The 25,294-nt window shown below is 50.5% G+C and overlaps 2 protein-coding genes across 4 annotated transcripts in view; one reads left to right on the forward strand and one right to left on the reverse strand.

Annotated features, from left to right (window-relative positions):
• Positions 1 to 19,301, forward strand: part of XPC (XPC complex subunit, DNA damage recognition and repair factor) — a 35,592-nt gene extending 16,291 nt beyond the window's left edge. The window contains exons 8-16 of the mRNA XM_033865495.1: positions 9,082 to 9,171; positions 9,996 to 10,892; positions 12,099 to 12,259; positions 15,015 to 15,096; positions 16,067 to 16,201; positions 16,314 to 16,483; positions 17,239 to 17,332; positions 17,826 to 17,915; positions 18,649 to 19,301. Of these exons, the coding sequence (XP_033721386.1) occupies positions 9,082 to 9,171; positions 9,996 to 10,892; positions 12,099 to 12,259; positions 15,015 to 15,096; positions 16,067 to 16,201; positions 16,314 to 16,483; positions 17,239 to 17,332; positions 17,826 to 17,915; positions 18,649 to 18,858 (1,929 nt within the window). The 3' untranslated portion in view covers positions 18,859 to 19,301. The remainder of the gene's footprint in view (positions 1 to 9,081; positions 9,172 to 9,995; positions 10,893 to 12,098; positions 12,260 to 15,014; positions 15,097 to 16,066; positions 16,202 to 16,313; positions 16,484 to 17,238; positions 17,333 to 17,825; positions 17,916 to 18,648) is intronic.
• TMEM43 (transmembrane protein 43) overlaps positions 2,816 to 25,294 on the reverse strand; it is a 41,510-nt gene continuing 19,031 nt past the window's right edge. The window contains exons 11-15 of one of the 3 annotated variants that reach the window (XR_012323932.1): positions 25,111 to 25,228; positions 20,029 to 20,040; positions 18,835 to 19,114; positions 14,136 to 18,118; positions 2,816 to 14,035 (exon numbers count right to left, since the gene is read on the reverse strand). Coding sequence is in view for 2 of the 3 variants with exons in the window: in XM_033865496.2 (XP_033721387.1) it covers positions 13,957 to 14,035; positions 18,835 to 19,114; positions 20,029 to 20,040; positions 25,111 to 25,228 (489 nt within the window). In the remaining variant the exon portion in view is untranslated. Of the gene's footprint in view, positions 14,036 to 14,135; positions 18,119 to 18,834; positions 19,115 to 20,028; positions 20,041 to 20,505; positions 22,457 to 25,110; positions 25,229 to 25,294 lie in introns of those variants that run through there. The other 2 variants (XM_033865496.2, XM_033865498.2) reach the window with 2 other exon arrangements.

Here is a 25,294-nt window from a genome sequence, read left to right on the forward strand (position 1 = left end):
GGTATATACCTAGAAGTAGAGTTGCTGGGTCATATGGTAATTGTATGCCAAACTGTTTTACATAGCAGCTGCACCATCTTACCTTCTCACCAGCAAAGTACAAGGATTCCAGTTTCTCCAGATCATCACGAACACTTGTTATTTTCCATTTTTTGGATTATAGTCATCCTTACAGGTGTGAAGTGGTACTCACTGTGGCTTTGGTCTGCATTTTCCCAATGATTAATGATGGGTTAATGTCTTTTCATATGCGTATCGGCCATTTGTTTATCTTCTTCGGAGAAATGTCTGTTCAGGTCCTTTGCCCATTTAAAATTGGGTTCTTGGGCTTCCCTGGTGGCGCAGTAGTTGAGAGTCCGCCTGCCGATGCAGGAGACATGGGTTCGTGCCCCGGTCTGGGAAGATCCCACATGCCCCGCGGCTGGGCCCGTGAGCCATGGCCGCTGAGGCTGCGTGTCCGGAGCCTGTGCTCCGCAACGGGAGAGGCCACAACAGTGAGAGGCCCGCGTACCGCAAAAAAAAAAAAAAAAAAAAAAAATTGGGTTCTTTGTCTTTGTTATTGAGTTGTAAGAGTTCTTTATATATTTCGGTTACCAGACGCCTATCAGATATATGCTTTGCAAATATTTTCTCCCATTCTGTAGGTTGTCTTTTTACTTTCTTCATGAAGTCCTTTGATGCACAAAAGTTTTAATTCTGACAAAGTCCAATTTTCTATTTTTCTTTTTTTTTTAAATTATTTTATTTTTGGCTGCATTGGGTCTTGGTTGCTGTGCGTGAGCTTTCTCTAGTTGCGGCGAGTGGGGGCTACTCTTCGTTGCGGTGCGCGGGTTTCTTAATGCGGTGGCTTCTCTTGCTGCGGAGCACGGGCTGTAGGTGTGCGGGCTTCAGTAGTTGTGGCACACATACTTAGTTGCTCCACGGCATGTGGGATCTTCCCAGACCTGGGCTCGAACCCGTGTCCCCTGCACTGGCAGGCAGATTCTTAACCACTGTGCCACCAGGGAAGTCCTCTTTTGTTTCTTGTACTTTTGGTGTCATATCAAGAATTCATTGCCAAATCCCAGATCATGAAGATTTCCTCCTGTATTTCCTTCTAAGAGTTTTACAGTTTTAGCTCTTACATTTAGGTCTTTCATCCATTTTGAGTTAATGTTTTTATATGATGTAAGGTAGGTGTTCAACTTCATTATTTTTGCACATGGATATCCAGTGGTCCCAGCACCGTTTCTTGAAGAGACTAGTCTTTCAACTATTCATTGTATTTGTTGTATTATTTTCACTATTTATTGGAAGTTTTTCAATGGGGATGAATGGTCTTGGCACACTTATCAGAAATCAATTGGCCATAGACACTTGGGTTAATTTCTGGGCTGTCTGTTCTATTCCATTGGTCTACATGTCTGTCCTTATGCCAGTGCCACACTGTTTTGATTACTGTGAATCTGTAGTAAGTTTTGAAATCAGAAGTATGAGTACAACCTCATAATGCCATTTTGGCTATGTGGGGCCCTGTGCAGTTTCATGTGAAATTGATGGTCTGCTTTTCCATTTCTGCAAAAAAGGCCATTGGAGGGGCTTCCCTGGTGGCACAAGTGGTTGAGAGTCCGCCTGCCAATGCAGGGGACATGGGTTCATGCCCCGGTCCAGGAAGATCCCACATGCCGTGGAGCGGCTGGGCCGCTGAGCCTGCGCGTCCGGAGCCTGTGCTCTGCAATGGGAGAGGCCACAACAGTGAGAGGCCCGCGTACCGCGAAAAAAAAAAAAAAAAAAAAAGGCCATTGGAGTATTGATAGGGTTTGCATTGATTCTGTACATTGATTAGGGCAGCATTGCTATCTAGTCAATATTAAGTCTGTAAACATGGCTTTTTCCTTTTATTTGCTTTTTAAATTTCTTTTAGTTGTATTTTGTAGTTTTCAGTGTACCTGTCTTTCATATCCTTGGTTTTTTCTAGGTATGTTATTCTTTTCGATGCTGTTGTAAATGGTATTGTTTTCTTAATTTCCTTCTCAGATTGTTCAGTGACGGTGTATTAAAAAAACGGCTGATTGTGTTGATCTTATACCTTGCAGCTTTGCTGAGTTCATTTAACGGTTTCTTGTGCATTCTTTGGGATTTTCTATATATAAGATCTTGACCTCTGTGAATAGAGTTAGTTTTACTTCTTCTTTTCCAGTTTGGATGCCTTTTGTTTCTTGTTCTTGTCCAGTTGCTCTGGCTAGAACTTCCAGCACAGTGTACAATAGCAGTGACAAAAGCAGGCATCCTGTCTGGTTCTTGATATTGGGAGGGAAAGCTTTTCACTCTTTCATGACTGAGTATCTTGGTAGTTGTGGATTTTCATATACATTCTTTATCATGTTGAAGAAGTTCCGTATTTCTAGTTTTCTGAATGTGTTTTAATCATGAAAGTGCTTTGGATTCTGTCAGATGCTTTTTCTGTGTCAAATGAGATGATTTTGTGATTTTTCTCCCCTTCATTCTACTAACGTAGTGCATTGCATTCATGGATTTTCTGTTGATTGATTGATTGAAGTATAGTTGATTTACAATATTGTGTTAGTTTCAGATTACAGCATAGTGATTTAGTGTTTTTTGCAGATTATATTCCATTATAGCTTATTACAAGGTAATGGGTATAATTCCCTGTGCTATACAGCAAATCCTTGTTGCTTATCTATTTTATGTATAGTAGTTTGTATCTGTTAATTCCATACCCTAATTTGTCCCTTTCCTCTTCTCACTCCCCCTTGGTAACCACAAGTTTGTTTTCTATATCTGTGACTCTGTTTCTGCTTTGCATATACTGTCATTTGTATTTTTTTTTTTTTGGTTCTACGTATAAGTAATATCATTACCATATTTGTCTTTCTCTGTCTGACTTATTTCACGAAGCATAATATTCTCTAGGTTCATCCATGTTGCTGCAAAGCATTTTATTGTTTTTTGTGGTTGAGTAATATTCCATTGTATGTATATACCACATCTTTTTAATCCAGTCATCTGTTGATGGGTACTGGGGTTCCTTCCATGTCTTGAGTATTGTAAATAGTGCTGCTATGTTCACTGGGGTGCATGTTATCTTTTTGGATTAGAGGTTTTTTTTCCAGATATACCCGGGAGTGGAATTGCTGGGTCATATGATAGTTCTATTTTTAGTTTTTTAAGGAACTTTCATACTGTTTTCCATAATGGCTGCACCAATTTAAATTCTTACCACCAGTGTTTGGGGATTCCCTTTTCTCCACATCCTCTCCAACATTTGTTATTTGTAGGCTTTTTGATGATAGCCATTCTGACAGGTGTGAGGTGATAGCTGATTGTGGTTTTGATTTGCATTTCTCTAATAATTAGCAATGTAGAGTATCTTTTCATGTGCCTGTTAGCCATCCGTATGTCTTCTGCCCATTGTTTGATTGGGTTGTTTGTTTGTTTTTGTTTTGCGGTACGCGGGCCTCTCACTGTTGTGGCCTCTCCCGTTGCGGAGCACAGGCTCTGGACGCGCAGGCTCAGTGACCATGGCTCACGGGCCCAGCCGTTCCGCGGCATATGGGATCTTCCTGGACCGGGGCACGAAACTGTGTCCCCTGCATCGGCAGGCGGACTCTCAACCACTGCGCCACCAGGGAAGCCCAGGTTGTTTGGTTTTTTTTGTTATTGAGCTGTGTGAGCTGTTTGTATATTTTGGATATTAACCCTTGTCAGTCTCATCATTTGCAAACATTTTCTCCCATTCAGTAGGTTGTCTTTTCATTTTGTTAATGGTTTCCTTTGTTGTGTAAAGCCTTTTAAGTTTAATTAGGTCCCATTTGTTTATTTTTGCTTTTATTTATTTTGCCTTAGAAGACTGATTCAAGAAAATATTGCTACAATTTATGTCAGAGTGTTCCGCCTGTGTTCTCTTCTAGGAGTTGTGGGGTTTTTTAAAATTTTTATTTATTTATTTATTTATTTATGTCTGTGTTGGGTCTTCGTTTCTGTGCGTGGGCTTTCTCTAGTTGCGGCGAGTGGGGGCCGCTCTTCATCGCGGTGCGCGGGCCTCTCACTGTCGCGGCCTCTCTTGTTGCGGAGCACAAGCTCCAGACGCGCAGGCTCAGTAGTTGTGGCTCACGGGCCTAGTTGCTCCGCGGCATGTGGGATCTTCCCAGACCAGGGCTCGAACCTGTGTCCCCTGCATTGGCAGGCAGATTCTCAACCACTGCACCACCAGGGAAGCCCTCTTCTAGGAGTTTTATGGTTTCAGATCTTACATTTAGGTCTTTAAGCCATTTTGAATTTATTCTTGTATGTGGTGTGAGGGAATGTTCTAATCTCATTGTTTTACATGTAGCTGTCCAATTTTCCCAGCAACACTTGTTGAAGAAACTATCTTTTCTCCATTGTATATTCTTGCCTCCTATGTCATAGATTAGTTGACCATACGTGTGTGGGTTTATTTCTGGGCTCTTTATTCTGTTCCTTTGATTTATATGTCTGTTTCTATGCCAACACCACACTGTTTTGTTTACTATAGCTTTGTAGTATAGTAGTATAGTATAAAGTCTGGAAAGGTTATGCCTCCAGCTTTGTTCTTTTTCCTCAGGATTGCTTTGGCAGTTCTGGGTCTTTTGTGGTTCCATATAAGTTTTAGGATTATTTATTCTAGTTCTGTGAAAAATGTCATGGGTATTTTGATAGGGATTGCATTAAATCTGTAGGTTGCTTTGGGTAGTATGTTCATGTTAACAATATTAATTCTTCCAATCCAAGAGCATGGGATATCTTTCCATTTCTTTGAATCATCTTCAGTTCCCTTAATCAGTGTTTTATGGTTTTAGCAAATAGATCTTTTTACTTCCTTGGTTAAGTTTATTCCTAGGTTTTGTGTTTTGTGTTTTTTTGGGTTTTTTTTGGGGGGGGGATGCAATTTTAATAAACAGGATTGCTTTTTTTACTTTCTCTGTCTGATTATTTCATTGTTAGTGTATAGAAACACAGTACATTTCCGTATATTAATCTTACATCCTGCTGCCTTGCTGAATTCATTTATTAGTTCTAATAGTTTTTATGTGGAAACTTTAGAGTTCTCTATATAGAATATAATGTCATCTGCAAATAGTGATAGTTTTACCTTTTCCCTTCCAATTTGGATGCCTTTTATTTCTTTTTCTTGTAGCTAGGACTTACAATATTATGTTAAATAGAAGCAGCAAGGGTGGACATCCCTGTCTAGTTCCTGAATTTATTGGGAAAGCCTTCAGTTTTTCACTGTTGCGTATTATGTTGGCTGTGGATTTGACATGGTCGGCTTTTATCATGTTGAGTTATGTCCCCTCTGTACCCACTTTGGTGAGAATTTTTATCATGAATCGTTGTTGAATTTTGTCAAATGCTTTTTCTGCATTTATTGAGATGATCATGTGATTTTTATCTATTTTTTTGTTAATGTGGTGTATCACATTGATTGATTTACATATTTTGAACCATCCTTGCAACCCTGGAGTGAATCCAACTTGAGTGTGGTATCCTTAGTATGTATTGTTGGATTCAGTTTGCTAATACTTTGTTGAGAATTTTTGCATCTATATTCATCAAAGATTTGGGGTTGTAAGTGTCTTTGTCTGGTTTTGGTATCAGGGTAATGGTGGTTTCATAGTATGAATTTCGGAGTGTTCCCTCCTCTTCATTTTTTTGGAATAGTTTGAGAAGGATAGATTTAAGTTTTTGTTTTTGTCTTTTTGTATGTTTGGTAGAATTCCCTAGTGAAGCTCTCTGGTACTGGACTTTTGTTTGCAGGGAGTTTTTTAAATTATAGGTTGTATTTCACTTCCAGTGAATGGTCTGTTCAAATTGTTTCTTCTTGACTCAGTTTTGACAGGCTGTATGTTTCTAGAAACTTGTTCACTTGTTCTAGGTTGTCCAATTTGTTGGCATACAACTGTTTGTATTCTTTCATGATTTTTTGTTTTTCTGTGGTTTCAGTTGTTTCTCTTTTATTTCTTATTTTGTTTATTTGGGTCCTCTCTCCTTGTTGGTGAGCCTCGCTAGAGGTTTATCAATTTGGTTTATCTTAAAAACAAAAACAGCTCTTGGTTTTATTGATCTTTTCTATTGCTTTTTTGATGTCTTTTATTTCCTCTCTGATCTTTATTATTTCTTCCTTCTGCTGACTTTGGGTTTTGTTTGTCCTTCTTTTTCTCATTCTTTTAGGTGGTAGGTTATCTTGTTTGAGATTTTTCTTGTTTTTGTGGAAGGCCTGTATTGCTATGCGCTTCCCTCTTAGAACTGCTTTTGCTGCATCCCATAGATTTTGTAAGATTGTGTTTCTATTTTCATTTGTCTCAAGATATTTCTGATCTCCTCTTTGATTTCATCATCAACCCACTTGCTTTTTAGTAACATGTTGTTTAGTCTCCATGTGTTTGTTCTTTTCCTGTTTTCCTTTCTATGGTTGATTTCTAGTTTCTTACCGTTGTGGTGAGAAAAGATGCTTGAAAATATTTCCGTCCTCTTAAACTTGTTGAGGCTTGTTTTGTGACCAAGTATGTGTCTATCGGTGAGAATGTTCCTTGCTGGCTTGAAAAGAATGTATATTTGGTGTTTTTCTTATTTAGTGTCCTGTAGATATCTATTAAGTACAGTTGGTCCATTGTGTCATTTAGGACCTCTGTTGCCATACTGATTTTCTGTCTGGATGATCTGTTCATTGATGTAGGTGGGATGTTATAGTCCTCTATTGTTATTGTATTCCTGTGAATTTCTCCTTTTACGTCTGTTAATATTTGTTTTATATAATTAGGTGCTCCTGTATTGGAAACGTATATGTTAACAAGTGTAATACGCTGTTGTATTGATGCCTTTATTGTTATGTAATGTCCTTCTTTGTCTTTCTGTATGGTCTTTGTTTTGAAGTCTGCTTTGTCTTTTGTTAAGTATTGCTGTGCCCGCTTGCTTGTTGTTTCCATTTGCATGAAATATTTTTCATACTTCGCTTTCAGTCTGTGTGCGTCTTTTGCCATGAAGCGAGTTTCTCGTGGCAGCATCTTGTAGGTTCTACGTGAAATTCACTGCTTAGCTGCTGCACCTTGTTGAGGTGCCACGTGTGGCATGCGCTGACACTGTCTTCCCAGCGTGCCCCATCGCCCCTGTGTGTGCACTGACGGGAGTCTTCACAGTCCCACCTGGATCAGATCCTAGGCACCCCGTCTGCCTCTGCGCGGCTAGACCCAGTCTCTGCACTGATCTCACGCCAGGCCGCGGTGTGGAGTGAGCAGGGCCAGGGCATTCGCCCCTTTGAATTGGGAAGTGCGGGGAGGTGGCCACCACCAGGGCAGGTCTCTCTGTCCTGGTTGTTAGCAAGCCAGCCCGCATGCTCCTCTTGAGTAGAGTCTAGGCTTCTCCAGCCCTCCTGTCTGTCTCAGTGGGCTTCCCAGCAGGAAGGGGACTCCCCAGGGCAAGCGGACACCTTCTCTTCCTGACAGATCCCTCCCAGGAGTGCCGGTCCCAACCTGGTACCTTTCTTTTTTGCATCCTACCCGATTACATGGAGATCTTTCTTGCAGCTTTGGTTATGGGAGATCTTCTGTGAGTTTCCAGTTAGTTTTCTGTGGGAGTTATTGCTCGTGTAGATGTGTTTTTGGTGTGTTTGTGGGGGGAGGTGAGCTCCACGTCCTCATACTCTGCTGTCTTGATCCCCCTCTGTTGGGAGGGCTTGATTTTTGACTCAGTCTCTCAGAGTCTCTGTTTTCTCTTGAGTTAGTTTTGGTAATTTGTATGTTTCTAGGATTCGTCCTTTTCACTTGGCTCACCTTGTATTTAGTGTAGGGGTCATACAGTTTTGTAACTTAAATTTTTTCTTCAGTGACGTACTTGTGAAAGGTGGTGACCACGCGTCTCTGTGAGGCACAAGATCGCTTCCAGAGTGCTGTCGTGTACCTGACCTTATTCAGTCTTCCCTGTGGTCTTGTGAGGAGGACGAGGTGGGGATGTTCCGGATGGAGGTTCTAGGTTTAAACCATCATTCAGCCGCCTGCTGGTGCTCGGTTTCCCTGCCTTTTACACCCGTGCCCCTGCACCACCCACACACAGAGAAAGTGAGGAGCCAACCAACACTCGTATGGTGTGCACTGTGCCAGTTAAGAGCGTGTGGTCAGCCACACTGTAGGGGTGAGTTCTGTTTTCCACGTTTTCCCACTGATGCCCTTTTCCTGTCCCAGGATGCAGTCCAGGCATTAGTGATCTTGTCACCCCAGCGCCCCTGAGGAGTGCTTTTTAGGAATTTTGTAGAGTTCCTCAATTTGGGTTTCTTTGATGTTTTCTCATCCGCCATTTTTAACTCCAGAAGAAACAAGGCAAAAGTAGTTATATTTTTCAATATAACTGGCTTTTCACAGAAAACCTGCCTTCCTGTTTCTGACTTTTGCTCTTGCTTTCCGAGGAGGGAAGATGACTGTAGTGATTCATGAGGACGCCAGGACCCTGAGGTCTGTGTGGGAAGATCTTGCTCACGTGCTGTCCCACTGTTGTTGTTTTGGAGGTTAATTCCCATGAGGAGGCTCCCATCCTTCCAAGTTCACAGAATTTTTAGAGCTGCAGCCTCTGGTTGAAATATTCGCTCTGGGGAGGTTGAGTGCACGGGAGGGGTTCTCGGGCCTGATGATGATGATGCCTTTTCTCTCGAAGTGGTATTTTGCTTTACTGTTTTATCAGAAACACAACACATGTTGAAAACAGAACAATCAGAAGATAGGTAAGCTGGAAAAAAACCAAACACCTATAAACACCCATAACCCAATATGGGTGCTTTTCCAAATACACATACATGTTTATGTCTGGACACGATTTTTTCTTACAAAAATTAACATAACTCATTAAAAAGCAAACATTTATTTTCCTTTAATATATGGTTACCTTTCCCCATTTTTCTACAAAGATAAATCTCTACAGCATCATTTTAATAGTGTTGAGGGTTCCAGGCTTCTACTGTTAGACAAGTTGGTTGTTTCCCTTTTATAAATAGGCACCACAACAAACAGCTTGGAATTATGCAAATGCTTCATTCTTCCCTGAGGATAAGCATGTTGTTCTTTTTCATCATAGATATTTTTACTGATTCTCCGGGCCCTACATCTCCCTACCCGACTTGTACTGTCTCTACAGCCAATTCCTCTGAAGTTATCAGCAGCGAAGGTGAGGTTCCCGGGGCTTTCAGAGAAAAGAGTAGTTGGTCAGGGAGGAGTGAGAAATTATGAGACTTAGAGCAAACAGATCTGCTCATTAGACGATTTTTAAAAATCAGTCTTCGTGGACCAGGGTTCCTCTGAGCCTGCCTGGCACAGGCCCTGTGCTGGGAAGACTGGGCGCCTGGGTGGGTATCTAGCAGCCGGGCTTTGCGTGCGTAGAGGGGCCTGCGAGAGCCTGGGCTCCTTCGTGCTCTGGTTTCTGTTCTGTAAATGGTAGAATAAAAAGGTACTGGTCATCCTCAGCAGTGCGGAGAGAGGACGGTGAGGACTCAGAGCTCTGCCGTCATCCAAGGAGGCTGAACACTGTGCTCCTTGGGGTGCTGGCATTGTCCGAAATTCGGTCCAGGAGTCAAGTTTAATAATTTCTGAATTCTTAATGCTGTGACTTTGTTTGCAAAATGCCTTATGTGCAAGGTGAGTACTATTGCTGAGGAAACTGAGACTCAGAGGTTACATAATTTATCTGAATCACATAAAAAATGAGAAAGCAGAAGTGGAGTTTGAACCCGGGTTTGTTTCCACATCCTGTGCTCTTTTCCCTGTGCTACACTTTGTATTGAAAAGAATTAGAGTGTGGCCTTATTTAAGGAGCTGCAGAATTTAGTGACTGCTTTCTTACAATCCTGGAGGGTAGCCAGCCTGTCACTGTCTGAGCCGGGAATGTCTTGTGTATGCTGGTGTTCCAGTGTGACTTAGCCCCATTAGATGCCAGAGTCTTTATTGCATCACTAGCAAAAAAAGAAAACACAAAAATTTCCTATTCTGTTTAAGGGAAAGAAACCTTCCAAGGAGAGATCCACAGAGGGTCCTGGAGGCTCCTCAGAAACTTCTAGCCAAGTTCCTGGAAAGCCAAGCAAACCAGAGACCAGCAGAGGAAGCAGACGAGAGGACATGTCTTCTGAGGGCACTGGCAGTGCACCTGACAAAGCGAAGGGGAGCAAGGCGGCTGCCACCAGGAAGAAACGGAGAGAGCCCTCCTCCAGCAGGAAAGAAGAGGGCAAGGCCGGGGGGCAGACGGAGGGGACCCAGAGGCGTTCGCGGGGCCGGGAGCGGCAGGCGGCCGCCAGGGTGTCTTACAAAGAGGAGAGCGGGAGTGACAAGGCCAGCAGCAGCTCTGACTTTGAGCTCTCCAGCTCGGACAGCCATCGCCCATCCGACGAGGATTCTGAGCCAGGCCTTCCAAGGCAGAGGAGGGCCGCCGCCCCTCAGAGGATGAAGGTGGGGTCCAAGAGGGAGTCCAGGTCCCAGCGTGGAAGCGACGGTCAGCCCCCTGGCTTTCCAGAAGCGTCTGTAAGCGCTTCCAGCAGTAAGCGTAAGAGAGGCAAGCGTAAGATGCCCGTGGATGGTGAGGAAGCAGACGGCCGGAGAGCAGCTGGTGTGGACCAGTGGCTGGAGGTGTTCTCTGAGCAGGAGGAGAAGTGGGTGTGCGTGGACTGTGTGCACGGTGTAGTGGGCCAGCCCCTGACCTGCTACCAGTATGCCACCAAGCCTGTGACCTACATCGTGGGCATCGACAGCGACGGCTGCTTGCGCGATGTCACACAGAGGTACGACCCTGCCTGGATGACGGTGACCCGAAAGTGCCGGGTTGATGCCGCGTGGTGGGCCGAGACCCTGCGACCCTACCAGAGCCCGCTGGTGGAGAGGGAGCAGAAGGAGGACCAGGAGGTGAGGCCTTGCGCACGTGCACCTGCTGGATGCCCAGCCCCGTGTTGTGTTTTTACCTCAATTAATTGTCACAGCAACAGTACAAAGCTGGGGTTATCGTAGCCTTAATTTTACCAGCTAAACGTTTAGAGTCTGAGAGATGAGCCAACCTGTATTTGAACCCAGGTTGCTCTGGCTTCAAAGCCTGTGTACTTTCAGTTATTGCCCAGTTATAAATTTGGAGCTTTACGTCAGGTAAGTAGTCCTGAGTGAAAGAGGAAAACACGCAGTAACATAATTGGTCCCCCTTCTCAGCGTGCACACACGCAGAGGTGTGCACGCCAGCACCCCTGCCCCGACCCGGCACACTCAGCTCCCAGGAGGAGGGCTGAGGAGATGGCTTGTCTGTTGAGGGGCACCCTGGGGGGCGGCTTCTGGAGCAGTAGCGCGTCCCTGAGTCGTGGGACAGCCGTGGGCCCGGAAGAGGGCCGGGGGCTTGTGCAGGGCTGCCCACAGCGCAGGGTGGGCAGACTTGCTAGAGAATTATTCCCACTTCCCCGGGGCAGGGAGTCGTCCCTCTGCACTGCATCGCTCAGGGTGTGGCTCAGAGGTGACAGGGTCGTGGGAGTCGTGCAGAGCGTGTTGTGACTGACCTGGTTCAAGGGCTTGTCATGCAAGCTGGCCAAGCGGGGTCCCTCCTGCTCCCCACTTGCCGCTCCTCCCTTGTCTGTCGGGGTTTGAAGAGATGCTGCGGGGAAATGCAGGAGACCTGGTGAGTGGGATGCAGGTGAGAGCAGTGGGCTTGCCTGCGAGGAGCTAGGCTCCTTGAGGCGGCGGGGAGAACATGTGTTGATCGTAGTGGACGGAGAAGGTGTGAGTGCTCATTCTGGTTTCCGGGGGAGCCGAGCCGCTGAACCCGTGTCACAGAATTGTGGTGTCACTTGAGGTGAGGCCTCCTCCCGAGGAAGGCTCTGCTCGGGCCGGCCGAGGTGTCAGAGGGTAGGGCTGACTTTTCTGTTGCTGCGAGCTGCAGGATTACCGGCCCCTGCGGAGCTTCCGAGGCACCTAAACCCGTGGGACAGAACGCCAGGTCACAGCGTGGTGCGGCGGCCCTGGGGCCCCGAAAGCCCCACGGCACCGTCAGTTACCTGGGCAAGTTCGGGGGTCACCGCCAACCTCCCTCCCTCTCCGAGCACCACGCCCAACGTCGTCTCTCGGCCTCTGCAGTTTCAGGCGAGGCACCTGGACCAGCCTCTGCCCACCGTCATAGGCATGTACAAGAACCACCCTCTGTACGCCCTCAAGAGGCACCTCCTCAAGTACGAGGCCATCTACCCCGAGACGGCCGCCATCCTCGGGTACTGCCGCGGAGAGGCTGTCTACTCCAGGTGAGGAGTCGCCCGGCGGCCTGGGATTAGCAGCCTTCGCCGGGCTGGGGTTCGAGCTTCACGGTGTGTGCATGCCGTTTGTGGGCGGGGGGCATGGCAGAGAGGTTGCGGCCTGGAAATGAAAACCACGGGGATTACAAGATCAGCAGGGGGCTTCCCTGGTGGCGCAGAGGTTGAGAGTCCGCCTGCCGATGCAGGGGACACGGGTTCGTGCCCTGGTCCGGGAAGATCCCACATGCCGCGGAGCGGCTGGGCCCGTGAGCCATGGCCACTGAGCCTGCGCGTCCGGAGCCTGTGCTCCACAACGGGAGAGGCCACAACAGTGAGAGGCCCGCGTACCGCAAAAAATAAATAAATAAATAGAAAAAAAAAAAAAAAGATCAGCAGGGGGAGAAAAGCTATGGGGGGAAAGATACGTAGGACAGATAAGGATTATATGGGGTAATAAGAAAACACCCCCCAAAACAGAAGTCAAAAAACATGCAAAAGGAAGGAATAAAGGATTTGATAATGAAACTTAAAATGAGCAGATATTTTAATGGGGACAGAGTTTCAGTTTGGGAAGAGGAGAAAGTTCTGGAGATGATGGTGGTGACGGTTACATAACAGTATGAATGTACTTGATGCCACTGAGCTGTAGACTCGGAAGATGGTTCAGAGGGTAAATTTTATCTTATGTGTGTTTTTTCCCCACAGTAAAAACATTGCCAAAGAAGGGGGGGAAGGGAACAGCATAGAAAACAAAATATATACAAAGTTAAAACTGAGAAAAAATGTAATAAACTTAAGGTGAGTCAGCATTAACAATGGAAGAAATGGAAGAAATGTTAATAGAAAGAAAATAAGTGATTTTTAGAAACTCTAAAAAGACCAAGACCAAGATGCAAGACCACAAAATAGAGGATGTTCTTAATAAATGAGAAAAGGAAGACAGAAAAGGAAACTTAGGGAAACTCACAGGAGTAGGTGGCTCAAGTCCTCTGCCTGAGAGCTACTTCCTGCAGCTCAGCCCCGAAGGGAGTCATCCCTGACCCTCCGGTTAGGGTCACTGTGGGAGCTTTCTGTCCCCTGGCTGGTCAGGGGCCCAGCTGCCGACAGTCAGCGTCCAGGGCCTGGCGACCTCAATGGAGGATACAGCACAGGTGTCCTCACGTGCAGGGGACATCTGGTGGGAAGGGGGTCCCTGCCTGGAGAAAGCTTTCGAGGCAGACTTTTCCTGTTTTTAATGTAATAAAATATACAGAACGAAATTTACCATGTAACCGCTTTAAGAGTCCAGTAGTAGTAAGTACATTCACATTGTTGTGCAGCCATCACCACCATGTGCAGAACTTTTCTGTCTTCCCAAACTGTCCCCATCAACACTAACCCCCCTCCCCCCACCCAGGCCCTGGTAACCACCCTCTACTTTGTCTCTATGAATCTGACTCCTCCAGGCACCTCATGGAAGTGGATCCTACAGCATTTGTCCTTTTGTGACTGGCATCCATGGCATGCGTTGATGGACACTTGTGTTGCTTCCCCTTCTGGCTGTTGCTTTTAGTGCTGCTATGAACATGGGTGCACAGACATCTCTTGAGACCCTGCTTTCAGTCCTTTTGGATGTATATGCCCAGAAGTAGGATTTCTGCATCACATGATGATTGTTTAACTTTGTAAAGAACCTCCGCACTGTTCTCTGCAGTGGCTGCATCATTTTATGTCCCCCAGCAGAGCATGAAGGTCGCACTGTCTCTACATTCTCGCCAGTTCTTGTTTTGTTTCTTGAGTAGTGTCCTAATAGATGTAAAGTGGTTAGAAGCTGAGATTTATTCTGAACGGGCTGTCTGTGCCCACTTCCCTCTGCTATCCTTATGAATGTCCAGACGATGCCCACCTGCTTGCCCCTTCTCCGCTCCTCCCGGAAGACCACGACTGTGACAGTCACTCTTTCAGGCAGAGATGTGCCCCTGCGGTGGGTACGCGTGTGGAGCCCTTGGCTCTGGTCCCGCCAGCAGCTTGTGAGGCAGGGAGGCAGCACTCACCGTTCCTGATGGATCGGGGGTCACCCCGCTAGGAAGGGGCACAGAGGAGGTGTGACCCTGTCCGGTGCACTGTGCTGGACGTCAGCCTCAGCCCGGGGGTAGGCAAAGGGCCGGATGTCCGCACCACAGGGAGCTTAGTGCCCCTGCTCCTTGGAGCCCTACTGAAGGGCGGGCCTTGCTGAAGGCTCAGCAGGAAGCAGCTGGAATGTGAGGCAGGGTGTGGCTCTAAGCTCTGGAAGGAGAGCGAAGCCAGAGCCAGGTGGAACCGATTGCTCTGTGTGCATTCATCCTAACCTGTGTACTTTGTCAGCTTACTGTAGTCTCCGTGTTGTTGTCTTCTGGCTTCCCCACCCCTTCTCTGGACACTCGCCCCTCCCTCCCCGTCTCTGGTATTCAGGAGCAGACCAGACCCTGGGGGGCTTGCACCTGTGCTGCTTGGCTTTCCCCCCCCCCCCCGCCCCCGGCTGCTGGGCCCTTCGGCGGGAGGAGGGGGAAGGCACCACGGGAAGCCATTTAGTTTGGGATTTGTGAGTGGATGCAACCCCCAGCGAGACAGCAGGTGCCTGTTAACCGTGGGCCTGACGCAGGCCCCTGGTGCCCCGGGAGACGCTCCAGGGCCGAGCTCCCCCTTCTCCTGGGGGGCCAGAGGAGGCAGCTGGGCCCTGCGGGCTACTGGGCACGGGGTGCTTCAGTGGGCGTGAACCCTGTCTTGTCTCCCGTTGGCTCCTTAGGGACTGCGTGCACACCCTGCACTCCAAGGACACGTGGCTGAAACAGGCCCGAGTGGTGAGGCTTGGAGAAGTGCCCTACAAGGTAACAGCCGCGGGACTGTGGGCTGCCGCGCACGCGTGGGGACAGACTGTTCTGGCTTGAGAGGATCAGAGGAGAAGAGCATCTTTACTGAGGACCTTGTAAGAGATGGGCCTTCCCGAGCACACAGGAAATCTAGGCCAGCAAGCAGCCCTCCAAGCCCCGGTGTTGTGGGTCAGAACCTTGACCTTGTGGGTCAGAACCATGTCACCCATTTGTTCTGGGAGGCCGGAGCCCTGCCTGGCGTGGACAGGCCCACCCGCCCTCACTGTCCCTTCATTTTGCATGTATGTGATCTTTGCTGAGTCTCACAGGAGTTAGCATCAGGATGCCCGTTGTACAGATGAAAAAACAGGAGCTCAGAAAGGGAAACCTGTCCAAGGCCAGAGCTAGTGAGATGGCAGCGTGCAGCCCCAATGCCTCATTCCCTCTCTAGCCGGTCAGCTGCCCACAGACGCATGAATTCAGTGCAGACCACACAGGCTGTCACGGGACATAGGGCCCGCTTCAGCCGGCGGAGGACGGTGGCCAGTCATGAGACACAGTCGCTTTTCTTTGTCAGATCCCTCGGAGGAGCCCTTCGCATTGTGAGACCCAGGGAGCTGGGCCAGGGTGCAGGGGCCTCTGGTTGGTGGGAAGGGGCTGAGGCACGGGGAGCCGGTCACTGCCAAAAGCAGGCCCCATCACTCACCGGCCACAGGAACATCTCTGAGTCCCAATTTCCCCTTCAGTGATGGACACCAAGCACAGCATAGCTGTTCAAGACACACGCTCTACAAGCTGTGTGACTGTAGGTGAACTGTTTACACCTCCTAGGCTGCTGTAAGATGGAGGCGATAATGGACTCTACTTCCTGGGTTTGTTGAAAAGATTAATCAATACACAGAAGCACTGAGAACAGTGCCCGGTGTACAGTGAATGCTCAGGAAGTGGTTGCCTTTGTTATTAACTGTGGCTGTCCCCTCGGGTGTAGGTTGTAAAAGGCTATTCCAACCGGGCCCGGAGAGCCCGCCTGGCTGAGCCGCAACTGCAGGACTACAATGACCTGGGCCTGTTTGGCAAGTGGCAGACCGAGGAGTACCAGCCGCCAGTGGCTGTGGACGGGAAGGTAAGGGCCGTGCTCAGTGGTACCAGGCCACCTGGTAGGTAAGGGCCACGCTCAGTCGGTACCAGGCCACCTCCCTCTGTGGCCGCCGGACCCAGTGTGCCACCCTCCGCAGGTCCCCCGGAACGAATTTGGCAACGTGTACCTCTTCCTGCCCGGCATGATGCCTGTCGGCTGCGTCCAGCTGAACCTGCCCAACTTGCACCGCGTGGCCCGAAAGCTGAACATTGACTGTGCCCAGGCTGTTACGGGCTTCGATTTCCACAAAGGCTACTCCCATCCCATGTGCGTGAGGGGCCTCCCGTGGAGGCCAGAAGGGGTGGGGGGAAGTTATGGAGAAGGGGCGGGAGGTTGGTGTGGGGCTGGCAGGGGTTGAGGCCCAGTGGCTCTTATTTTTTTTTTTTTTTTTTTTTTTGCGGTACGCGGGCCTCTCACTGTTGTGGTCTCTCCTGTTGCGGAGCACAGGCTCCGGACGCACAGGCTCAGCGGCCATGGCTCACGGGCCCAGCCGCTCCGCAGCACGTGGGATCTTCCCAGACCGGGGCACGAACCCGTGTCCCCTGCATCAGCAGGCGGACTCTCAACCACTGCGCCACCAGGGAAGCCCTAAGGTTTTACTCTGGATTTGCAAAATCAGCCTTAACCCTCGATGTTTTATACTTTTACTCTGGCTTCCAACCAGAGGCTGCAAAACCAGTGAAAGCTGCGAAACCAGCATCCTAACGATGTGGATTAACAGTGTTCTGGGGGTGGTCAGGGTGACTGAATAGGGTCAGCATCCTTCCTGGTTGGTGACCTCTGTCCTGCCCTGCAGTGGGGGTGGGGAGGGGCTGGGGAAGAGGACATAGCCTGGGGTCCACGGGCCTGCCTTCTGCATGGGTGGTGTCAGCCAGCAGCTGTGGCCGGGATTGTGGACTGCTGACCCTGGAAGTACTTCAGGGCCCCAAGTGCTTAGGAGCAGCCCACTGTCCCCCACGGAGGGGAGTGGAGAGGCCAGAGCAGACCCAGACTCGAGAGACCATCTGTGTTGATCCCCACAGAACCGATGGCTACATAATCTGTGAAGAATATAAAGATGTGCTCCTGGCCGCCTGGGAGAACGAGCAGGCGCTCATTGAGAAGAAGGAGAAGGAGGTGAGCAGGCAGGGCCTGGGAGGGGCCAGGAGGGGGAAGCAGAAAGGTGGGGAAGCACACACAGCGGAGCTGGTGTTCCCTCCAGCCTCCCTCACTCCACGTGTAAGAGAAGGGGAGAGCCCGGGTTCAGCCCTCTTTCTGGCTCTTTCTTCCTGGGAGGCAGCATTGAGCAACGACCTGCCTGCCCCTCAGAACCCTGTCTCTGTCCACTGTCTGCCTGGATCCGGGCTCTGGGGCCCGCTACCCCTGCTGCCGACACCCACCTCTGTTAAAGGGAGCTGCCCGTGGTCCAGGTCCCGGACCCCCTCCTCCACTAAACACTTTAGAGTTGGTAACAATTAAGAGGTTTTTGGTTTTGGTGCCTTTCATGTGTAGCACTTTATGAATCACACCTGGTATGGTTGAGAAACTATTTTAACCTGAAGCATTACCTGTATCTTTATGTTCCTGAAACGGCAGTGCACAGTGTTTTCCATTCTGTTTGCTTTTGCAGAAAAGGGAGAAGCGGGCTCTGGGGAACTGGAAGCTGCTGGTCAAAGGGCTGCTCATCCGGGAGCGGCTGAGGCTTCGCTACGGGGCTCAGGTCAGGGTGGTCCTTGGAGGACACGCCAGGTTTGGAGGGGGGCGGAGTTAGGGAACCAGGGGCCGATTCTGCTCAGAGATCAAGTCAGCTCTGTTCCGGTGCCACAGACCTGTGTCTCCCAGGCCCTGCGTCCTGTCCACGTTGAGGAGGTGTCCAAGGTGTCCTGGAGTCAGGCTTCGGCTGCTCTGCCAGCCCCGCCCTGTCTGCACAAGAGGGTGCCTGCTATGGGCTGGATCTGGTGCTGAGCCCACTCGGGGCGGGGGACAGGTGTCTGCATCTCCTGGCCTTGTGCTGCCCCTGGGGCTGTGACCACCCTTCAGGCCCACAGGTGCTCATTCAGGCCCCTCTCACAGCCCCTGCGGGCTCCCATGGGGGCACAGAGGCCCCCCGGACACAGTCACGTGGAGTGGTCAGAGACGCACAGACACGCTCTGGGGGCAGCTGCGACCCCACGCACGGCTCCCCCTTCCCTCCCCAGCCCGTCCTCGCAGCAGCGGGCACTGAGCGCTGATGCTGTGCATTCGTGCACTTGTTCTGTTTAGAAACGAGGAAGAAAACGCAGTTACCTCCTGGATTGCTCATAGCTCCCCAAGGGCAGTTTTGTGGCCCTAGCCCTGTGTGCACAGCAAGCGCTCTGGGACCTGCTGGGCTGAGCCCTGTCCTCCGGGTCACGGCTCAGCGCTGCTGGGGTGTCACTGCCTCTTGACGGGGCTTCCTCCACTGTCCCCCCCAGAGTGAGGAAGCCGCTCCCCACGCAGACGCAGGAGGAGGACTCTCTTCAGACGAGGAGGAGGGGACCAGCTCTCCAGCGGAAGTGGCCAGGATCCTGGCAGCCTCCTGGCCCCAAAACCGAGAGGTAGAGGAGAAGCGGAAGTGCCCCCGGAAGAGCAGGAGGGAGGAGAAGGAGGCAGCTTCCCACCTGTTCCCATTTGAGAAGCTGTGATGTGAGTGGTCACCTCCTCGGTGGCTCAGCCGTGCCCCAGACCTTGCTCCTGGATAGATCCCTCCTGCGTCTGACACGCGTGCTGTTGCAGACTCGGGCCCCTTCTCTGCAGGCCCCTCGTTGCCCTCAGTCAGGTCCCTGAAGCCGCCTGACGCTGTGGGGGGAGAGCAGGTCAGCGCAGGCCGTCTCAGGGTGACATGGCTGGACCTACATTCCCAGGTAACACTTCGTGGTGGCAGAAGACTAGAACAAAGAGCTAAAGTCAGGAAAGGAAAGGACAAACGATGAGAATTAGAGAAATGTCAGGAAGAGTGGATCAGTGTTAAACGAGATTTTATTCATTACTGGATACATTTATAAAGCCTTATGCACTGTAGATATTTAGGAGAAATAACTTTTATAACATTTTGAGGAAAAAAATAAAGCATTTCGGGCTTCCCTGGTGGCGCAGTGGTTGAGAGTCCGCCTGCCGATGCAGGGGACACGGGTTCGTGCCCCGGTCCAGGAAGATCCCACGTGCCGCGGAGCGGCTGGGCCCGTGAGCCATGGCTGCTGAGCCTGCGCGTCTGGAGCCTGTGCTCCGCAACGGAAGAGGCCACAACAGTGAGAGGCCCGCGTATTGAAAAAAAAAAAAAAAAAAAAAAAAAAAAACATTTCTCTAGAAAGACGTGACTACGTTTTCTTTCAGATTTTACATCAGATAAGAACACTTGGATGACAGTGACTGTATACAGGTCGCGACTACATTAAAGATCAGATCTTGTTTTCCCACAGGCTGGGAACTTACCATTACACACATGGAATTTTTTTATTTCTATGTTTAATCCAGGAGATATGATTTAATCTTTGACAGGAGCCATTAAAATTTTGAGTCAGTTTTATCCAAGGGAAACAAGCAAAATACTTGGGGTGTGACTCATGCAGCAAGAACTGGCAGGCAGGCTCCTGTTGTGAAACACATGGGGGTTGCCATGGAAACCGCCTGGTCTGGCACTGTGCACCAGAGCTGGCTCTCGCCCTCCTGGAAGTGAGCACCGTGTTTTCTGGGAGTTGAGTCAAGAGCACTGCCCTGTCTCTGCAGGAATAACTAGTTCTTCAGGCAGATGGCAGCTCCTAGGATGCATCTTGGAAATGGAGTGAAACCTCAGGTTTTGGAAAGTTACCACTCACCTGCTTCAAATCCTGTAACAAGGGGAAAGAAGTTCAAATTGCAGGGCGGACACTTCGCGGCCGCCCACTTCTTCAGGCGCTCGTGGGCTTTATCTCACTCCATAGAGAGGCACTGTCCCCGTGTCACAGATGAGGAAGCTGAGGCTCAGGTCACTGCCATGCCTAGCGTCACACAGCTCGTCAGCGGCAGATGCGGGATGCCTTTTGTGCCGGGTCCCGCCGGCTCCCTCCCACCTCTGAGAACAATCTGAAGGCCGGCAAAGGTGGGAGCCGCGTAAGTCCACACAAACCAGAGCAGGTTTCTAAGTGCTAGCGATACTGAGGTGCCTTCTCAAAAACTGAAACCAATTTTAACCACTGAAAGCAATTTAGAACCTAAGTTCCAAAAATTCATAGGGTTCTTAATAAATTCTATGGCTGAATTCTTTCAGACAGAAATTTCAGACAGAAAGCAAAAAAAAAAGGGATAATGGCGAGTTCCTGTATCAAAAGATATTTCGAAATTTATTTTGAACTTTTATCAAAAATACAAAGATAATACAAGTTTCGTCATGATTTCCCAAAGGCCTGATATATTTCTTAACATGATTTTGGTCTTTAAGAACACTTGAAATTGGCAGTAATTTAAAATCTGTGCCAGAAAAATATTACACAAACCAAATATCAAGGATTTTGTATTTAGCCATCATCTCGTCACTGTGCTTTCCAAAAGCATCTTTAAGAGTTGAGAGATCGAAGAAACTGTTCATTTAACAAGCAACAGTGAACAACACTATTTCAGTCCTTAAACCCAGATAACTCATCGCTGGGGCTGGTGTTTTGAACATGAAAAATCTCAGTTTATACCACAAATGCCCCAGGACAACGAGAGAGGTTATTAGCTCTTGAGTTTCCGAAGTTCTAAGCCCTATTCAGCTGCCAAATACTTACTCCACTAAAGCAGCCACTCCCAGCAAAACACAACAGTTTCCAAATAGTTAAAAGGTAAAGGACACACAAGTCTTTTAAGACATCAGTGTTACAACATACTTGATCTTTCAAAGGGTGTTGAGAGTAGTTGGGAAACTTAAACTCTGTGAATTAAATAAGCATGGGTAGATATGATTTAGGAATAAAGCTGTGGATACATAAATCACCCAGAAGCAGCCACTTGAGACCCAGATGCTAATGTCAAAAGCACACCTGTGATGAACAGAGCCAGGCCAGAGAGCTTTCCAATCTGCAGCCTCTGACGCCTGATTTTGGTTGGTGGGTGGGGTGTCACCACGAAGGAGCCCACTTAGGATAACTGACTAAAAACTCAAAATCATCTTCAAGAAAATCTGGGTTTTGATGCCAGAGGATGGAAGGAAATGCCTTTCTCTCCCGGATAGAGACGCCCATCTCCTCCCAGAGGAAAAACGAGCCTTTTGCTAACACTGGTTTCAAAGCACCTGAAGCTTTGAAAAGCTGCTCAGGGACCCAGAACACCGACAGGTAACTTTCTCAACCAGGTAAGTAACAGCCCCACTGAACTTTCTGTGCTCTGAACTACCTTCAACTGACAGATGAAAGGGTTTTTTTCTGTAACAGTCTGAGACGTAAATCATTCCAGAGGTGTTTGTTTTCTAGATCTGACTTGAAACTGCCCCCTCTTAGGGCAGGTCGGGGAGCTATGTGCAGAAAAATGAAGTGGCAAGAAACAACCAGGCCTGTGGGGGTCCTACACGCCACAAAGATTCTGCCAAATGGTAATGTGCGTGCAAAGCCCAACAAACGTCCACCTTCCTCATCACCACACCCCCCGGTTCTCTTAAGTACCGAATCAAGCTCCATGCGCAGAGTGGGTTTGTGGCGCCCCTGCTGCCTTGTCCTGGGAGGCGGGCACGGCGGTGGCTGTGGTGGAGCCTGACACCATCCCCAGGTCTGAGTGTCACCACCGCGGCAGACATCAGCTAAGTGAAACACGCAAGTGGCCGCACGGCCCCAAGAGAAGGAAAGGAAACAAGCAGGAGGGTGCGTGTCACGCTGCCAGACAGGAGCCGCCTCCTGCCACCAAAGCTGCCCGCTGGCAAGAAGGGGTGCGAAGTGCTAAGTGATGGACGCCAACCCGACACCCATGCACACTGCCAAGGCTGCCACCTGAGTGGGGTGCGTGCGGAATCCAAGACCGACGTGGGTTTGGGGGAGGGGATGACCTGGGTCCCGAGGCACAGGCAGTGTCCAGTGGGTGCCGGAGCCCCGGCTCACTCCAGCTTTTTGGCCGGTACCCGTGTCCGAGCAATGATGATGGGCACCAGGGCCAGGCAGCTGATGACAAGCGCCCACAGGGGCCGGTGGAAAAGCCAGCCAGCGGCCACGGTCAGCAAGGTCAGCGAGGTGGCCACGCATAAGGCAAAGGCCTTCAGGCCAATGTTGACCAGGTCTCGGAAGATGGGGAACCAGTCCACTGTGGGGAAGAGAGAGGTAGTGAGGCTTCCCAGGCCCCCGTGCTCTGCTGTTCTCCCCGCCCCGCCAGCCACTGTCTCTGGACCAGGTGGGGAGGAAGAGGAAGTGGTGGCGGGGCATGTGGCCTGAGGGAGCTGGGAGGTCACACGAGGAGGAGCCCTGCTCCTGACTGCAGCCCGTCCCAGCCCCAGGGAGGGCGCGTGGTCGTGCTCTGAGACCTTGTGCGCTGAGGGCAGAACGGAGACTCTCCGGGGATGGTGGCAAGCACCTGGCTGCTGCCCCTCACAAAGCAGGCTGGGCCAAACCCCCTGGGGGGCTTATTTGGGCCCCTCAGCCCTTCCTGGAGGGACCTATTCGGTCACCCAAGCCGTTACCAGTTACCTGTGCACCCAGCTCCATGGAGGGGCTGAGGGGACTCAACAGGCCCCAGCCGCCCACCTCGAGGACCCTGCAGTCTACCGCCCAACGTGATACAGTCTCGGATCCGTCACCCCTTGTGGAATTAGCCGTCCTTGGCCTCCTGGCCTCTGCAGGCAGGCGTTCCATAGCCATCATCCACTGGGGGGACCTGCACTCAGTTCCCATGGGCCAGGGGCCTGGTGCCGCTGGGTCTGCACGGCCGGCCTGGGTGTCTGCCACGACAGCAGGGCCCCCACAAGCACACGTCACATTTGAGCACTGACCATGGGACCATGTGTTGCACCACACCATGCCCACCCTGTAAGGCCGGTACTGATCTTTTTTTTTTTTTATTATTAATTTTTAGCTGCGTTGGGCCTTCGTTGCTGCGCACAGGCTTTCTCTAGTTGCGGCAGGTGGGGGCTACTCTTCGTTGCAGTGCGCGGGCTTCGCGGGCTTCTCACTGTGGTGGCTGCTCTTGTTGCAGAGCACAGGCTCTAGGCACACAGGCTTCAACAGCTGTGGCACGCGGGCTCAGCAGCTGTGGCACATGGGCTCTAGAGCGCAGGCTCAGTAGCTGTGGCGCACGGGCTTAGTTGCTCCGCAGCATAGGCCGGTACTGCTCTCAACCTCAGTTCACCCACAAGATCACTGAGGCCTGGGAGTTAAACTTACAGCTAGAAGGTGGCATAACCAGGATTTAAACTTAAGACTGTCTGAGTGGGACTTCCCTGGTGGCGCAGCGGTTAAGAATCCGCCTGCCAATGCAGGGGACAAGGGTTCGAGCCCTGGTCCGGGAAGATCCCACATGCTGTGGAGCAACTAAGCCCATGCGCCACAACTACTGAGCCTGCGCTCTAGAGTCCGTGAGCCACAACTACTGAGCTCGCGTGCCACAACTACTGAAGCCTGTGCACCTAGAGCCTGTGCTCTGCAACAAGAGAAAACACCGCAATGAGAAGCCCATGCATTGCACTGAAGAGTAGCCCCCGCTTGCAGCAACTAGAGAAAGCCTGTGCACAGCAACGAAGACCCAATGCAGCCAAAAATAAATAAAAAAAAAGACTGTCTGAGTGCAGAGCCTCAGGTCTTAGTCTCTGTGCTAAGCCCAGAGAGGACAGCGAGTCAGTACTGTTGGCTGCGTGGCCTCCGGGGCCCGGAGCAGCGTCCTCCGCACAGCAGGCACTCGGAAAGTGCTCATCACAGGAGTGGAGGTGTGAACGGGCGCCCTGCGCTGCAGATTCCTGAGTCCCTCCCCTGCACTGTCCCTCTGTGCTCTCATGTCTGTTCTGACTCTGGAAGATCAGCCTTCCAGTGTGGAGAGAACCAGTCGGAGAGTCAAAGGAGGGCCCTATGAGACAAACTTGATGGTGGAACTGGGCTCTGAGAGGAAAACAGCCTGTCCAAGGTCACAGCCACGATGGACTTAGCGATTGTGCCCAAGACGCGGTTGCCTTTCTGAGTACAGTTCAGCTGTCCAAGGGAAGCAGCCTTCCTTTCCCTTCACCTCAGTTTTCCCAGCTATAAAATGATCTGACAGTCTGCGTGTACTGCAGCCAGACTCTCCCCAGCTGGAGAGGGTAAGCGGGGGACGGGTTTCCGGGCCCAGAGACGGTGGACAGAACCATCTCACTGGACAGGGCGTCCCCCGAGAAGCCCCATCCTCCCGGAGAGCGGCCAAGGCCCAGCACTCAGTCACCCCAGGCACTTGGTCCTCCTGAGCCAGACTGGGCTGCTTGGGCAGCTCTGGGGCTCAAGCGGGCCAACCCCGGGCCCTGGGCAGCCCGGCACGCTCTCCCTTGCGCTCCAGACTTGCCAGCGGCCGTGCCAAGTCTAGCCCAGGATTTGGGGTCGGGGTGAAGCATAACAGTTCCCGAGTGTTTCCTATTTGCCAAACATTTCACAGAACTCTGCAAATTAGGTGTGAGGAAACCGAAGCCAGGCCAGGAAAGGAATCCAGAGCTCTGTTCAGGCCTGGCACGGGCCGGCCAGCCTCCTCACCACGGCTATTTGGTTGTGCGATGAAGGGGTGAAGGGCTGAGGGGATGGGCGGGTGGACGGAGCGGGGAAACCCACAGCCTCGGGGGTCAGCATCCGCCCGGTCTTACGCTGGAAGCATCCTGACCCACATCCTGCTTCCCTTGCTCTCTCGTCCCAAAGCCTTGGGGGCACAGGATGGGCTGAGTGCCCCCCACCAGGCTGGAAGGGAGAGCGGCGGCGGGAGAAGCCAAGGAGGCCCCGTCTCTCCCCACCTACCCAGAGTGTAGAGGATCCGCGTCATGAGGTTGAGGCCCACAAACATGGCTACCCAGCCGGCCGCCCGCAGGCCCCACGTCTTCATGGAGTTGCTCTTCTGTTCCCGACGAAACACCTCCTGGAGGACAAGCGGGGAGGGGCCGTCACGTCTCAGCTCCGGGGGTCACCAGCCTACCCAGTCGGC

The sequence above is a fragment of the Tursiops truncatus genome, chromosome 10, assembly GCF_011762595.2.
Source record: "Tursiops truncatus isolate mTurTru1 chromosome 10, mTurTru1.mat.Y, whole genome shotgun sequence".
In the NCBI taxonomy this organism is placed as follows: Eukaryota; Metazoa; Chordata; class Mammalia; order Artiodactyla; family Delphinidae; genus Tursiops; species Tursiops truncatus.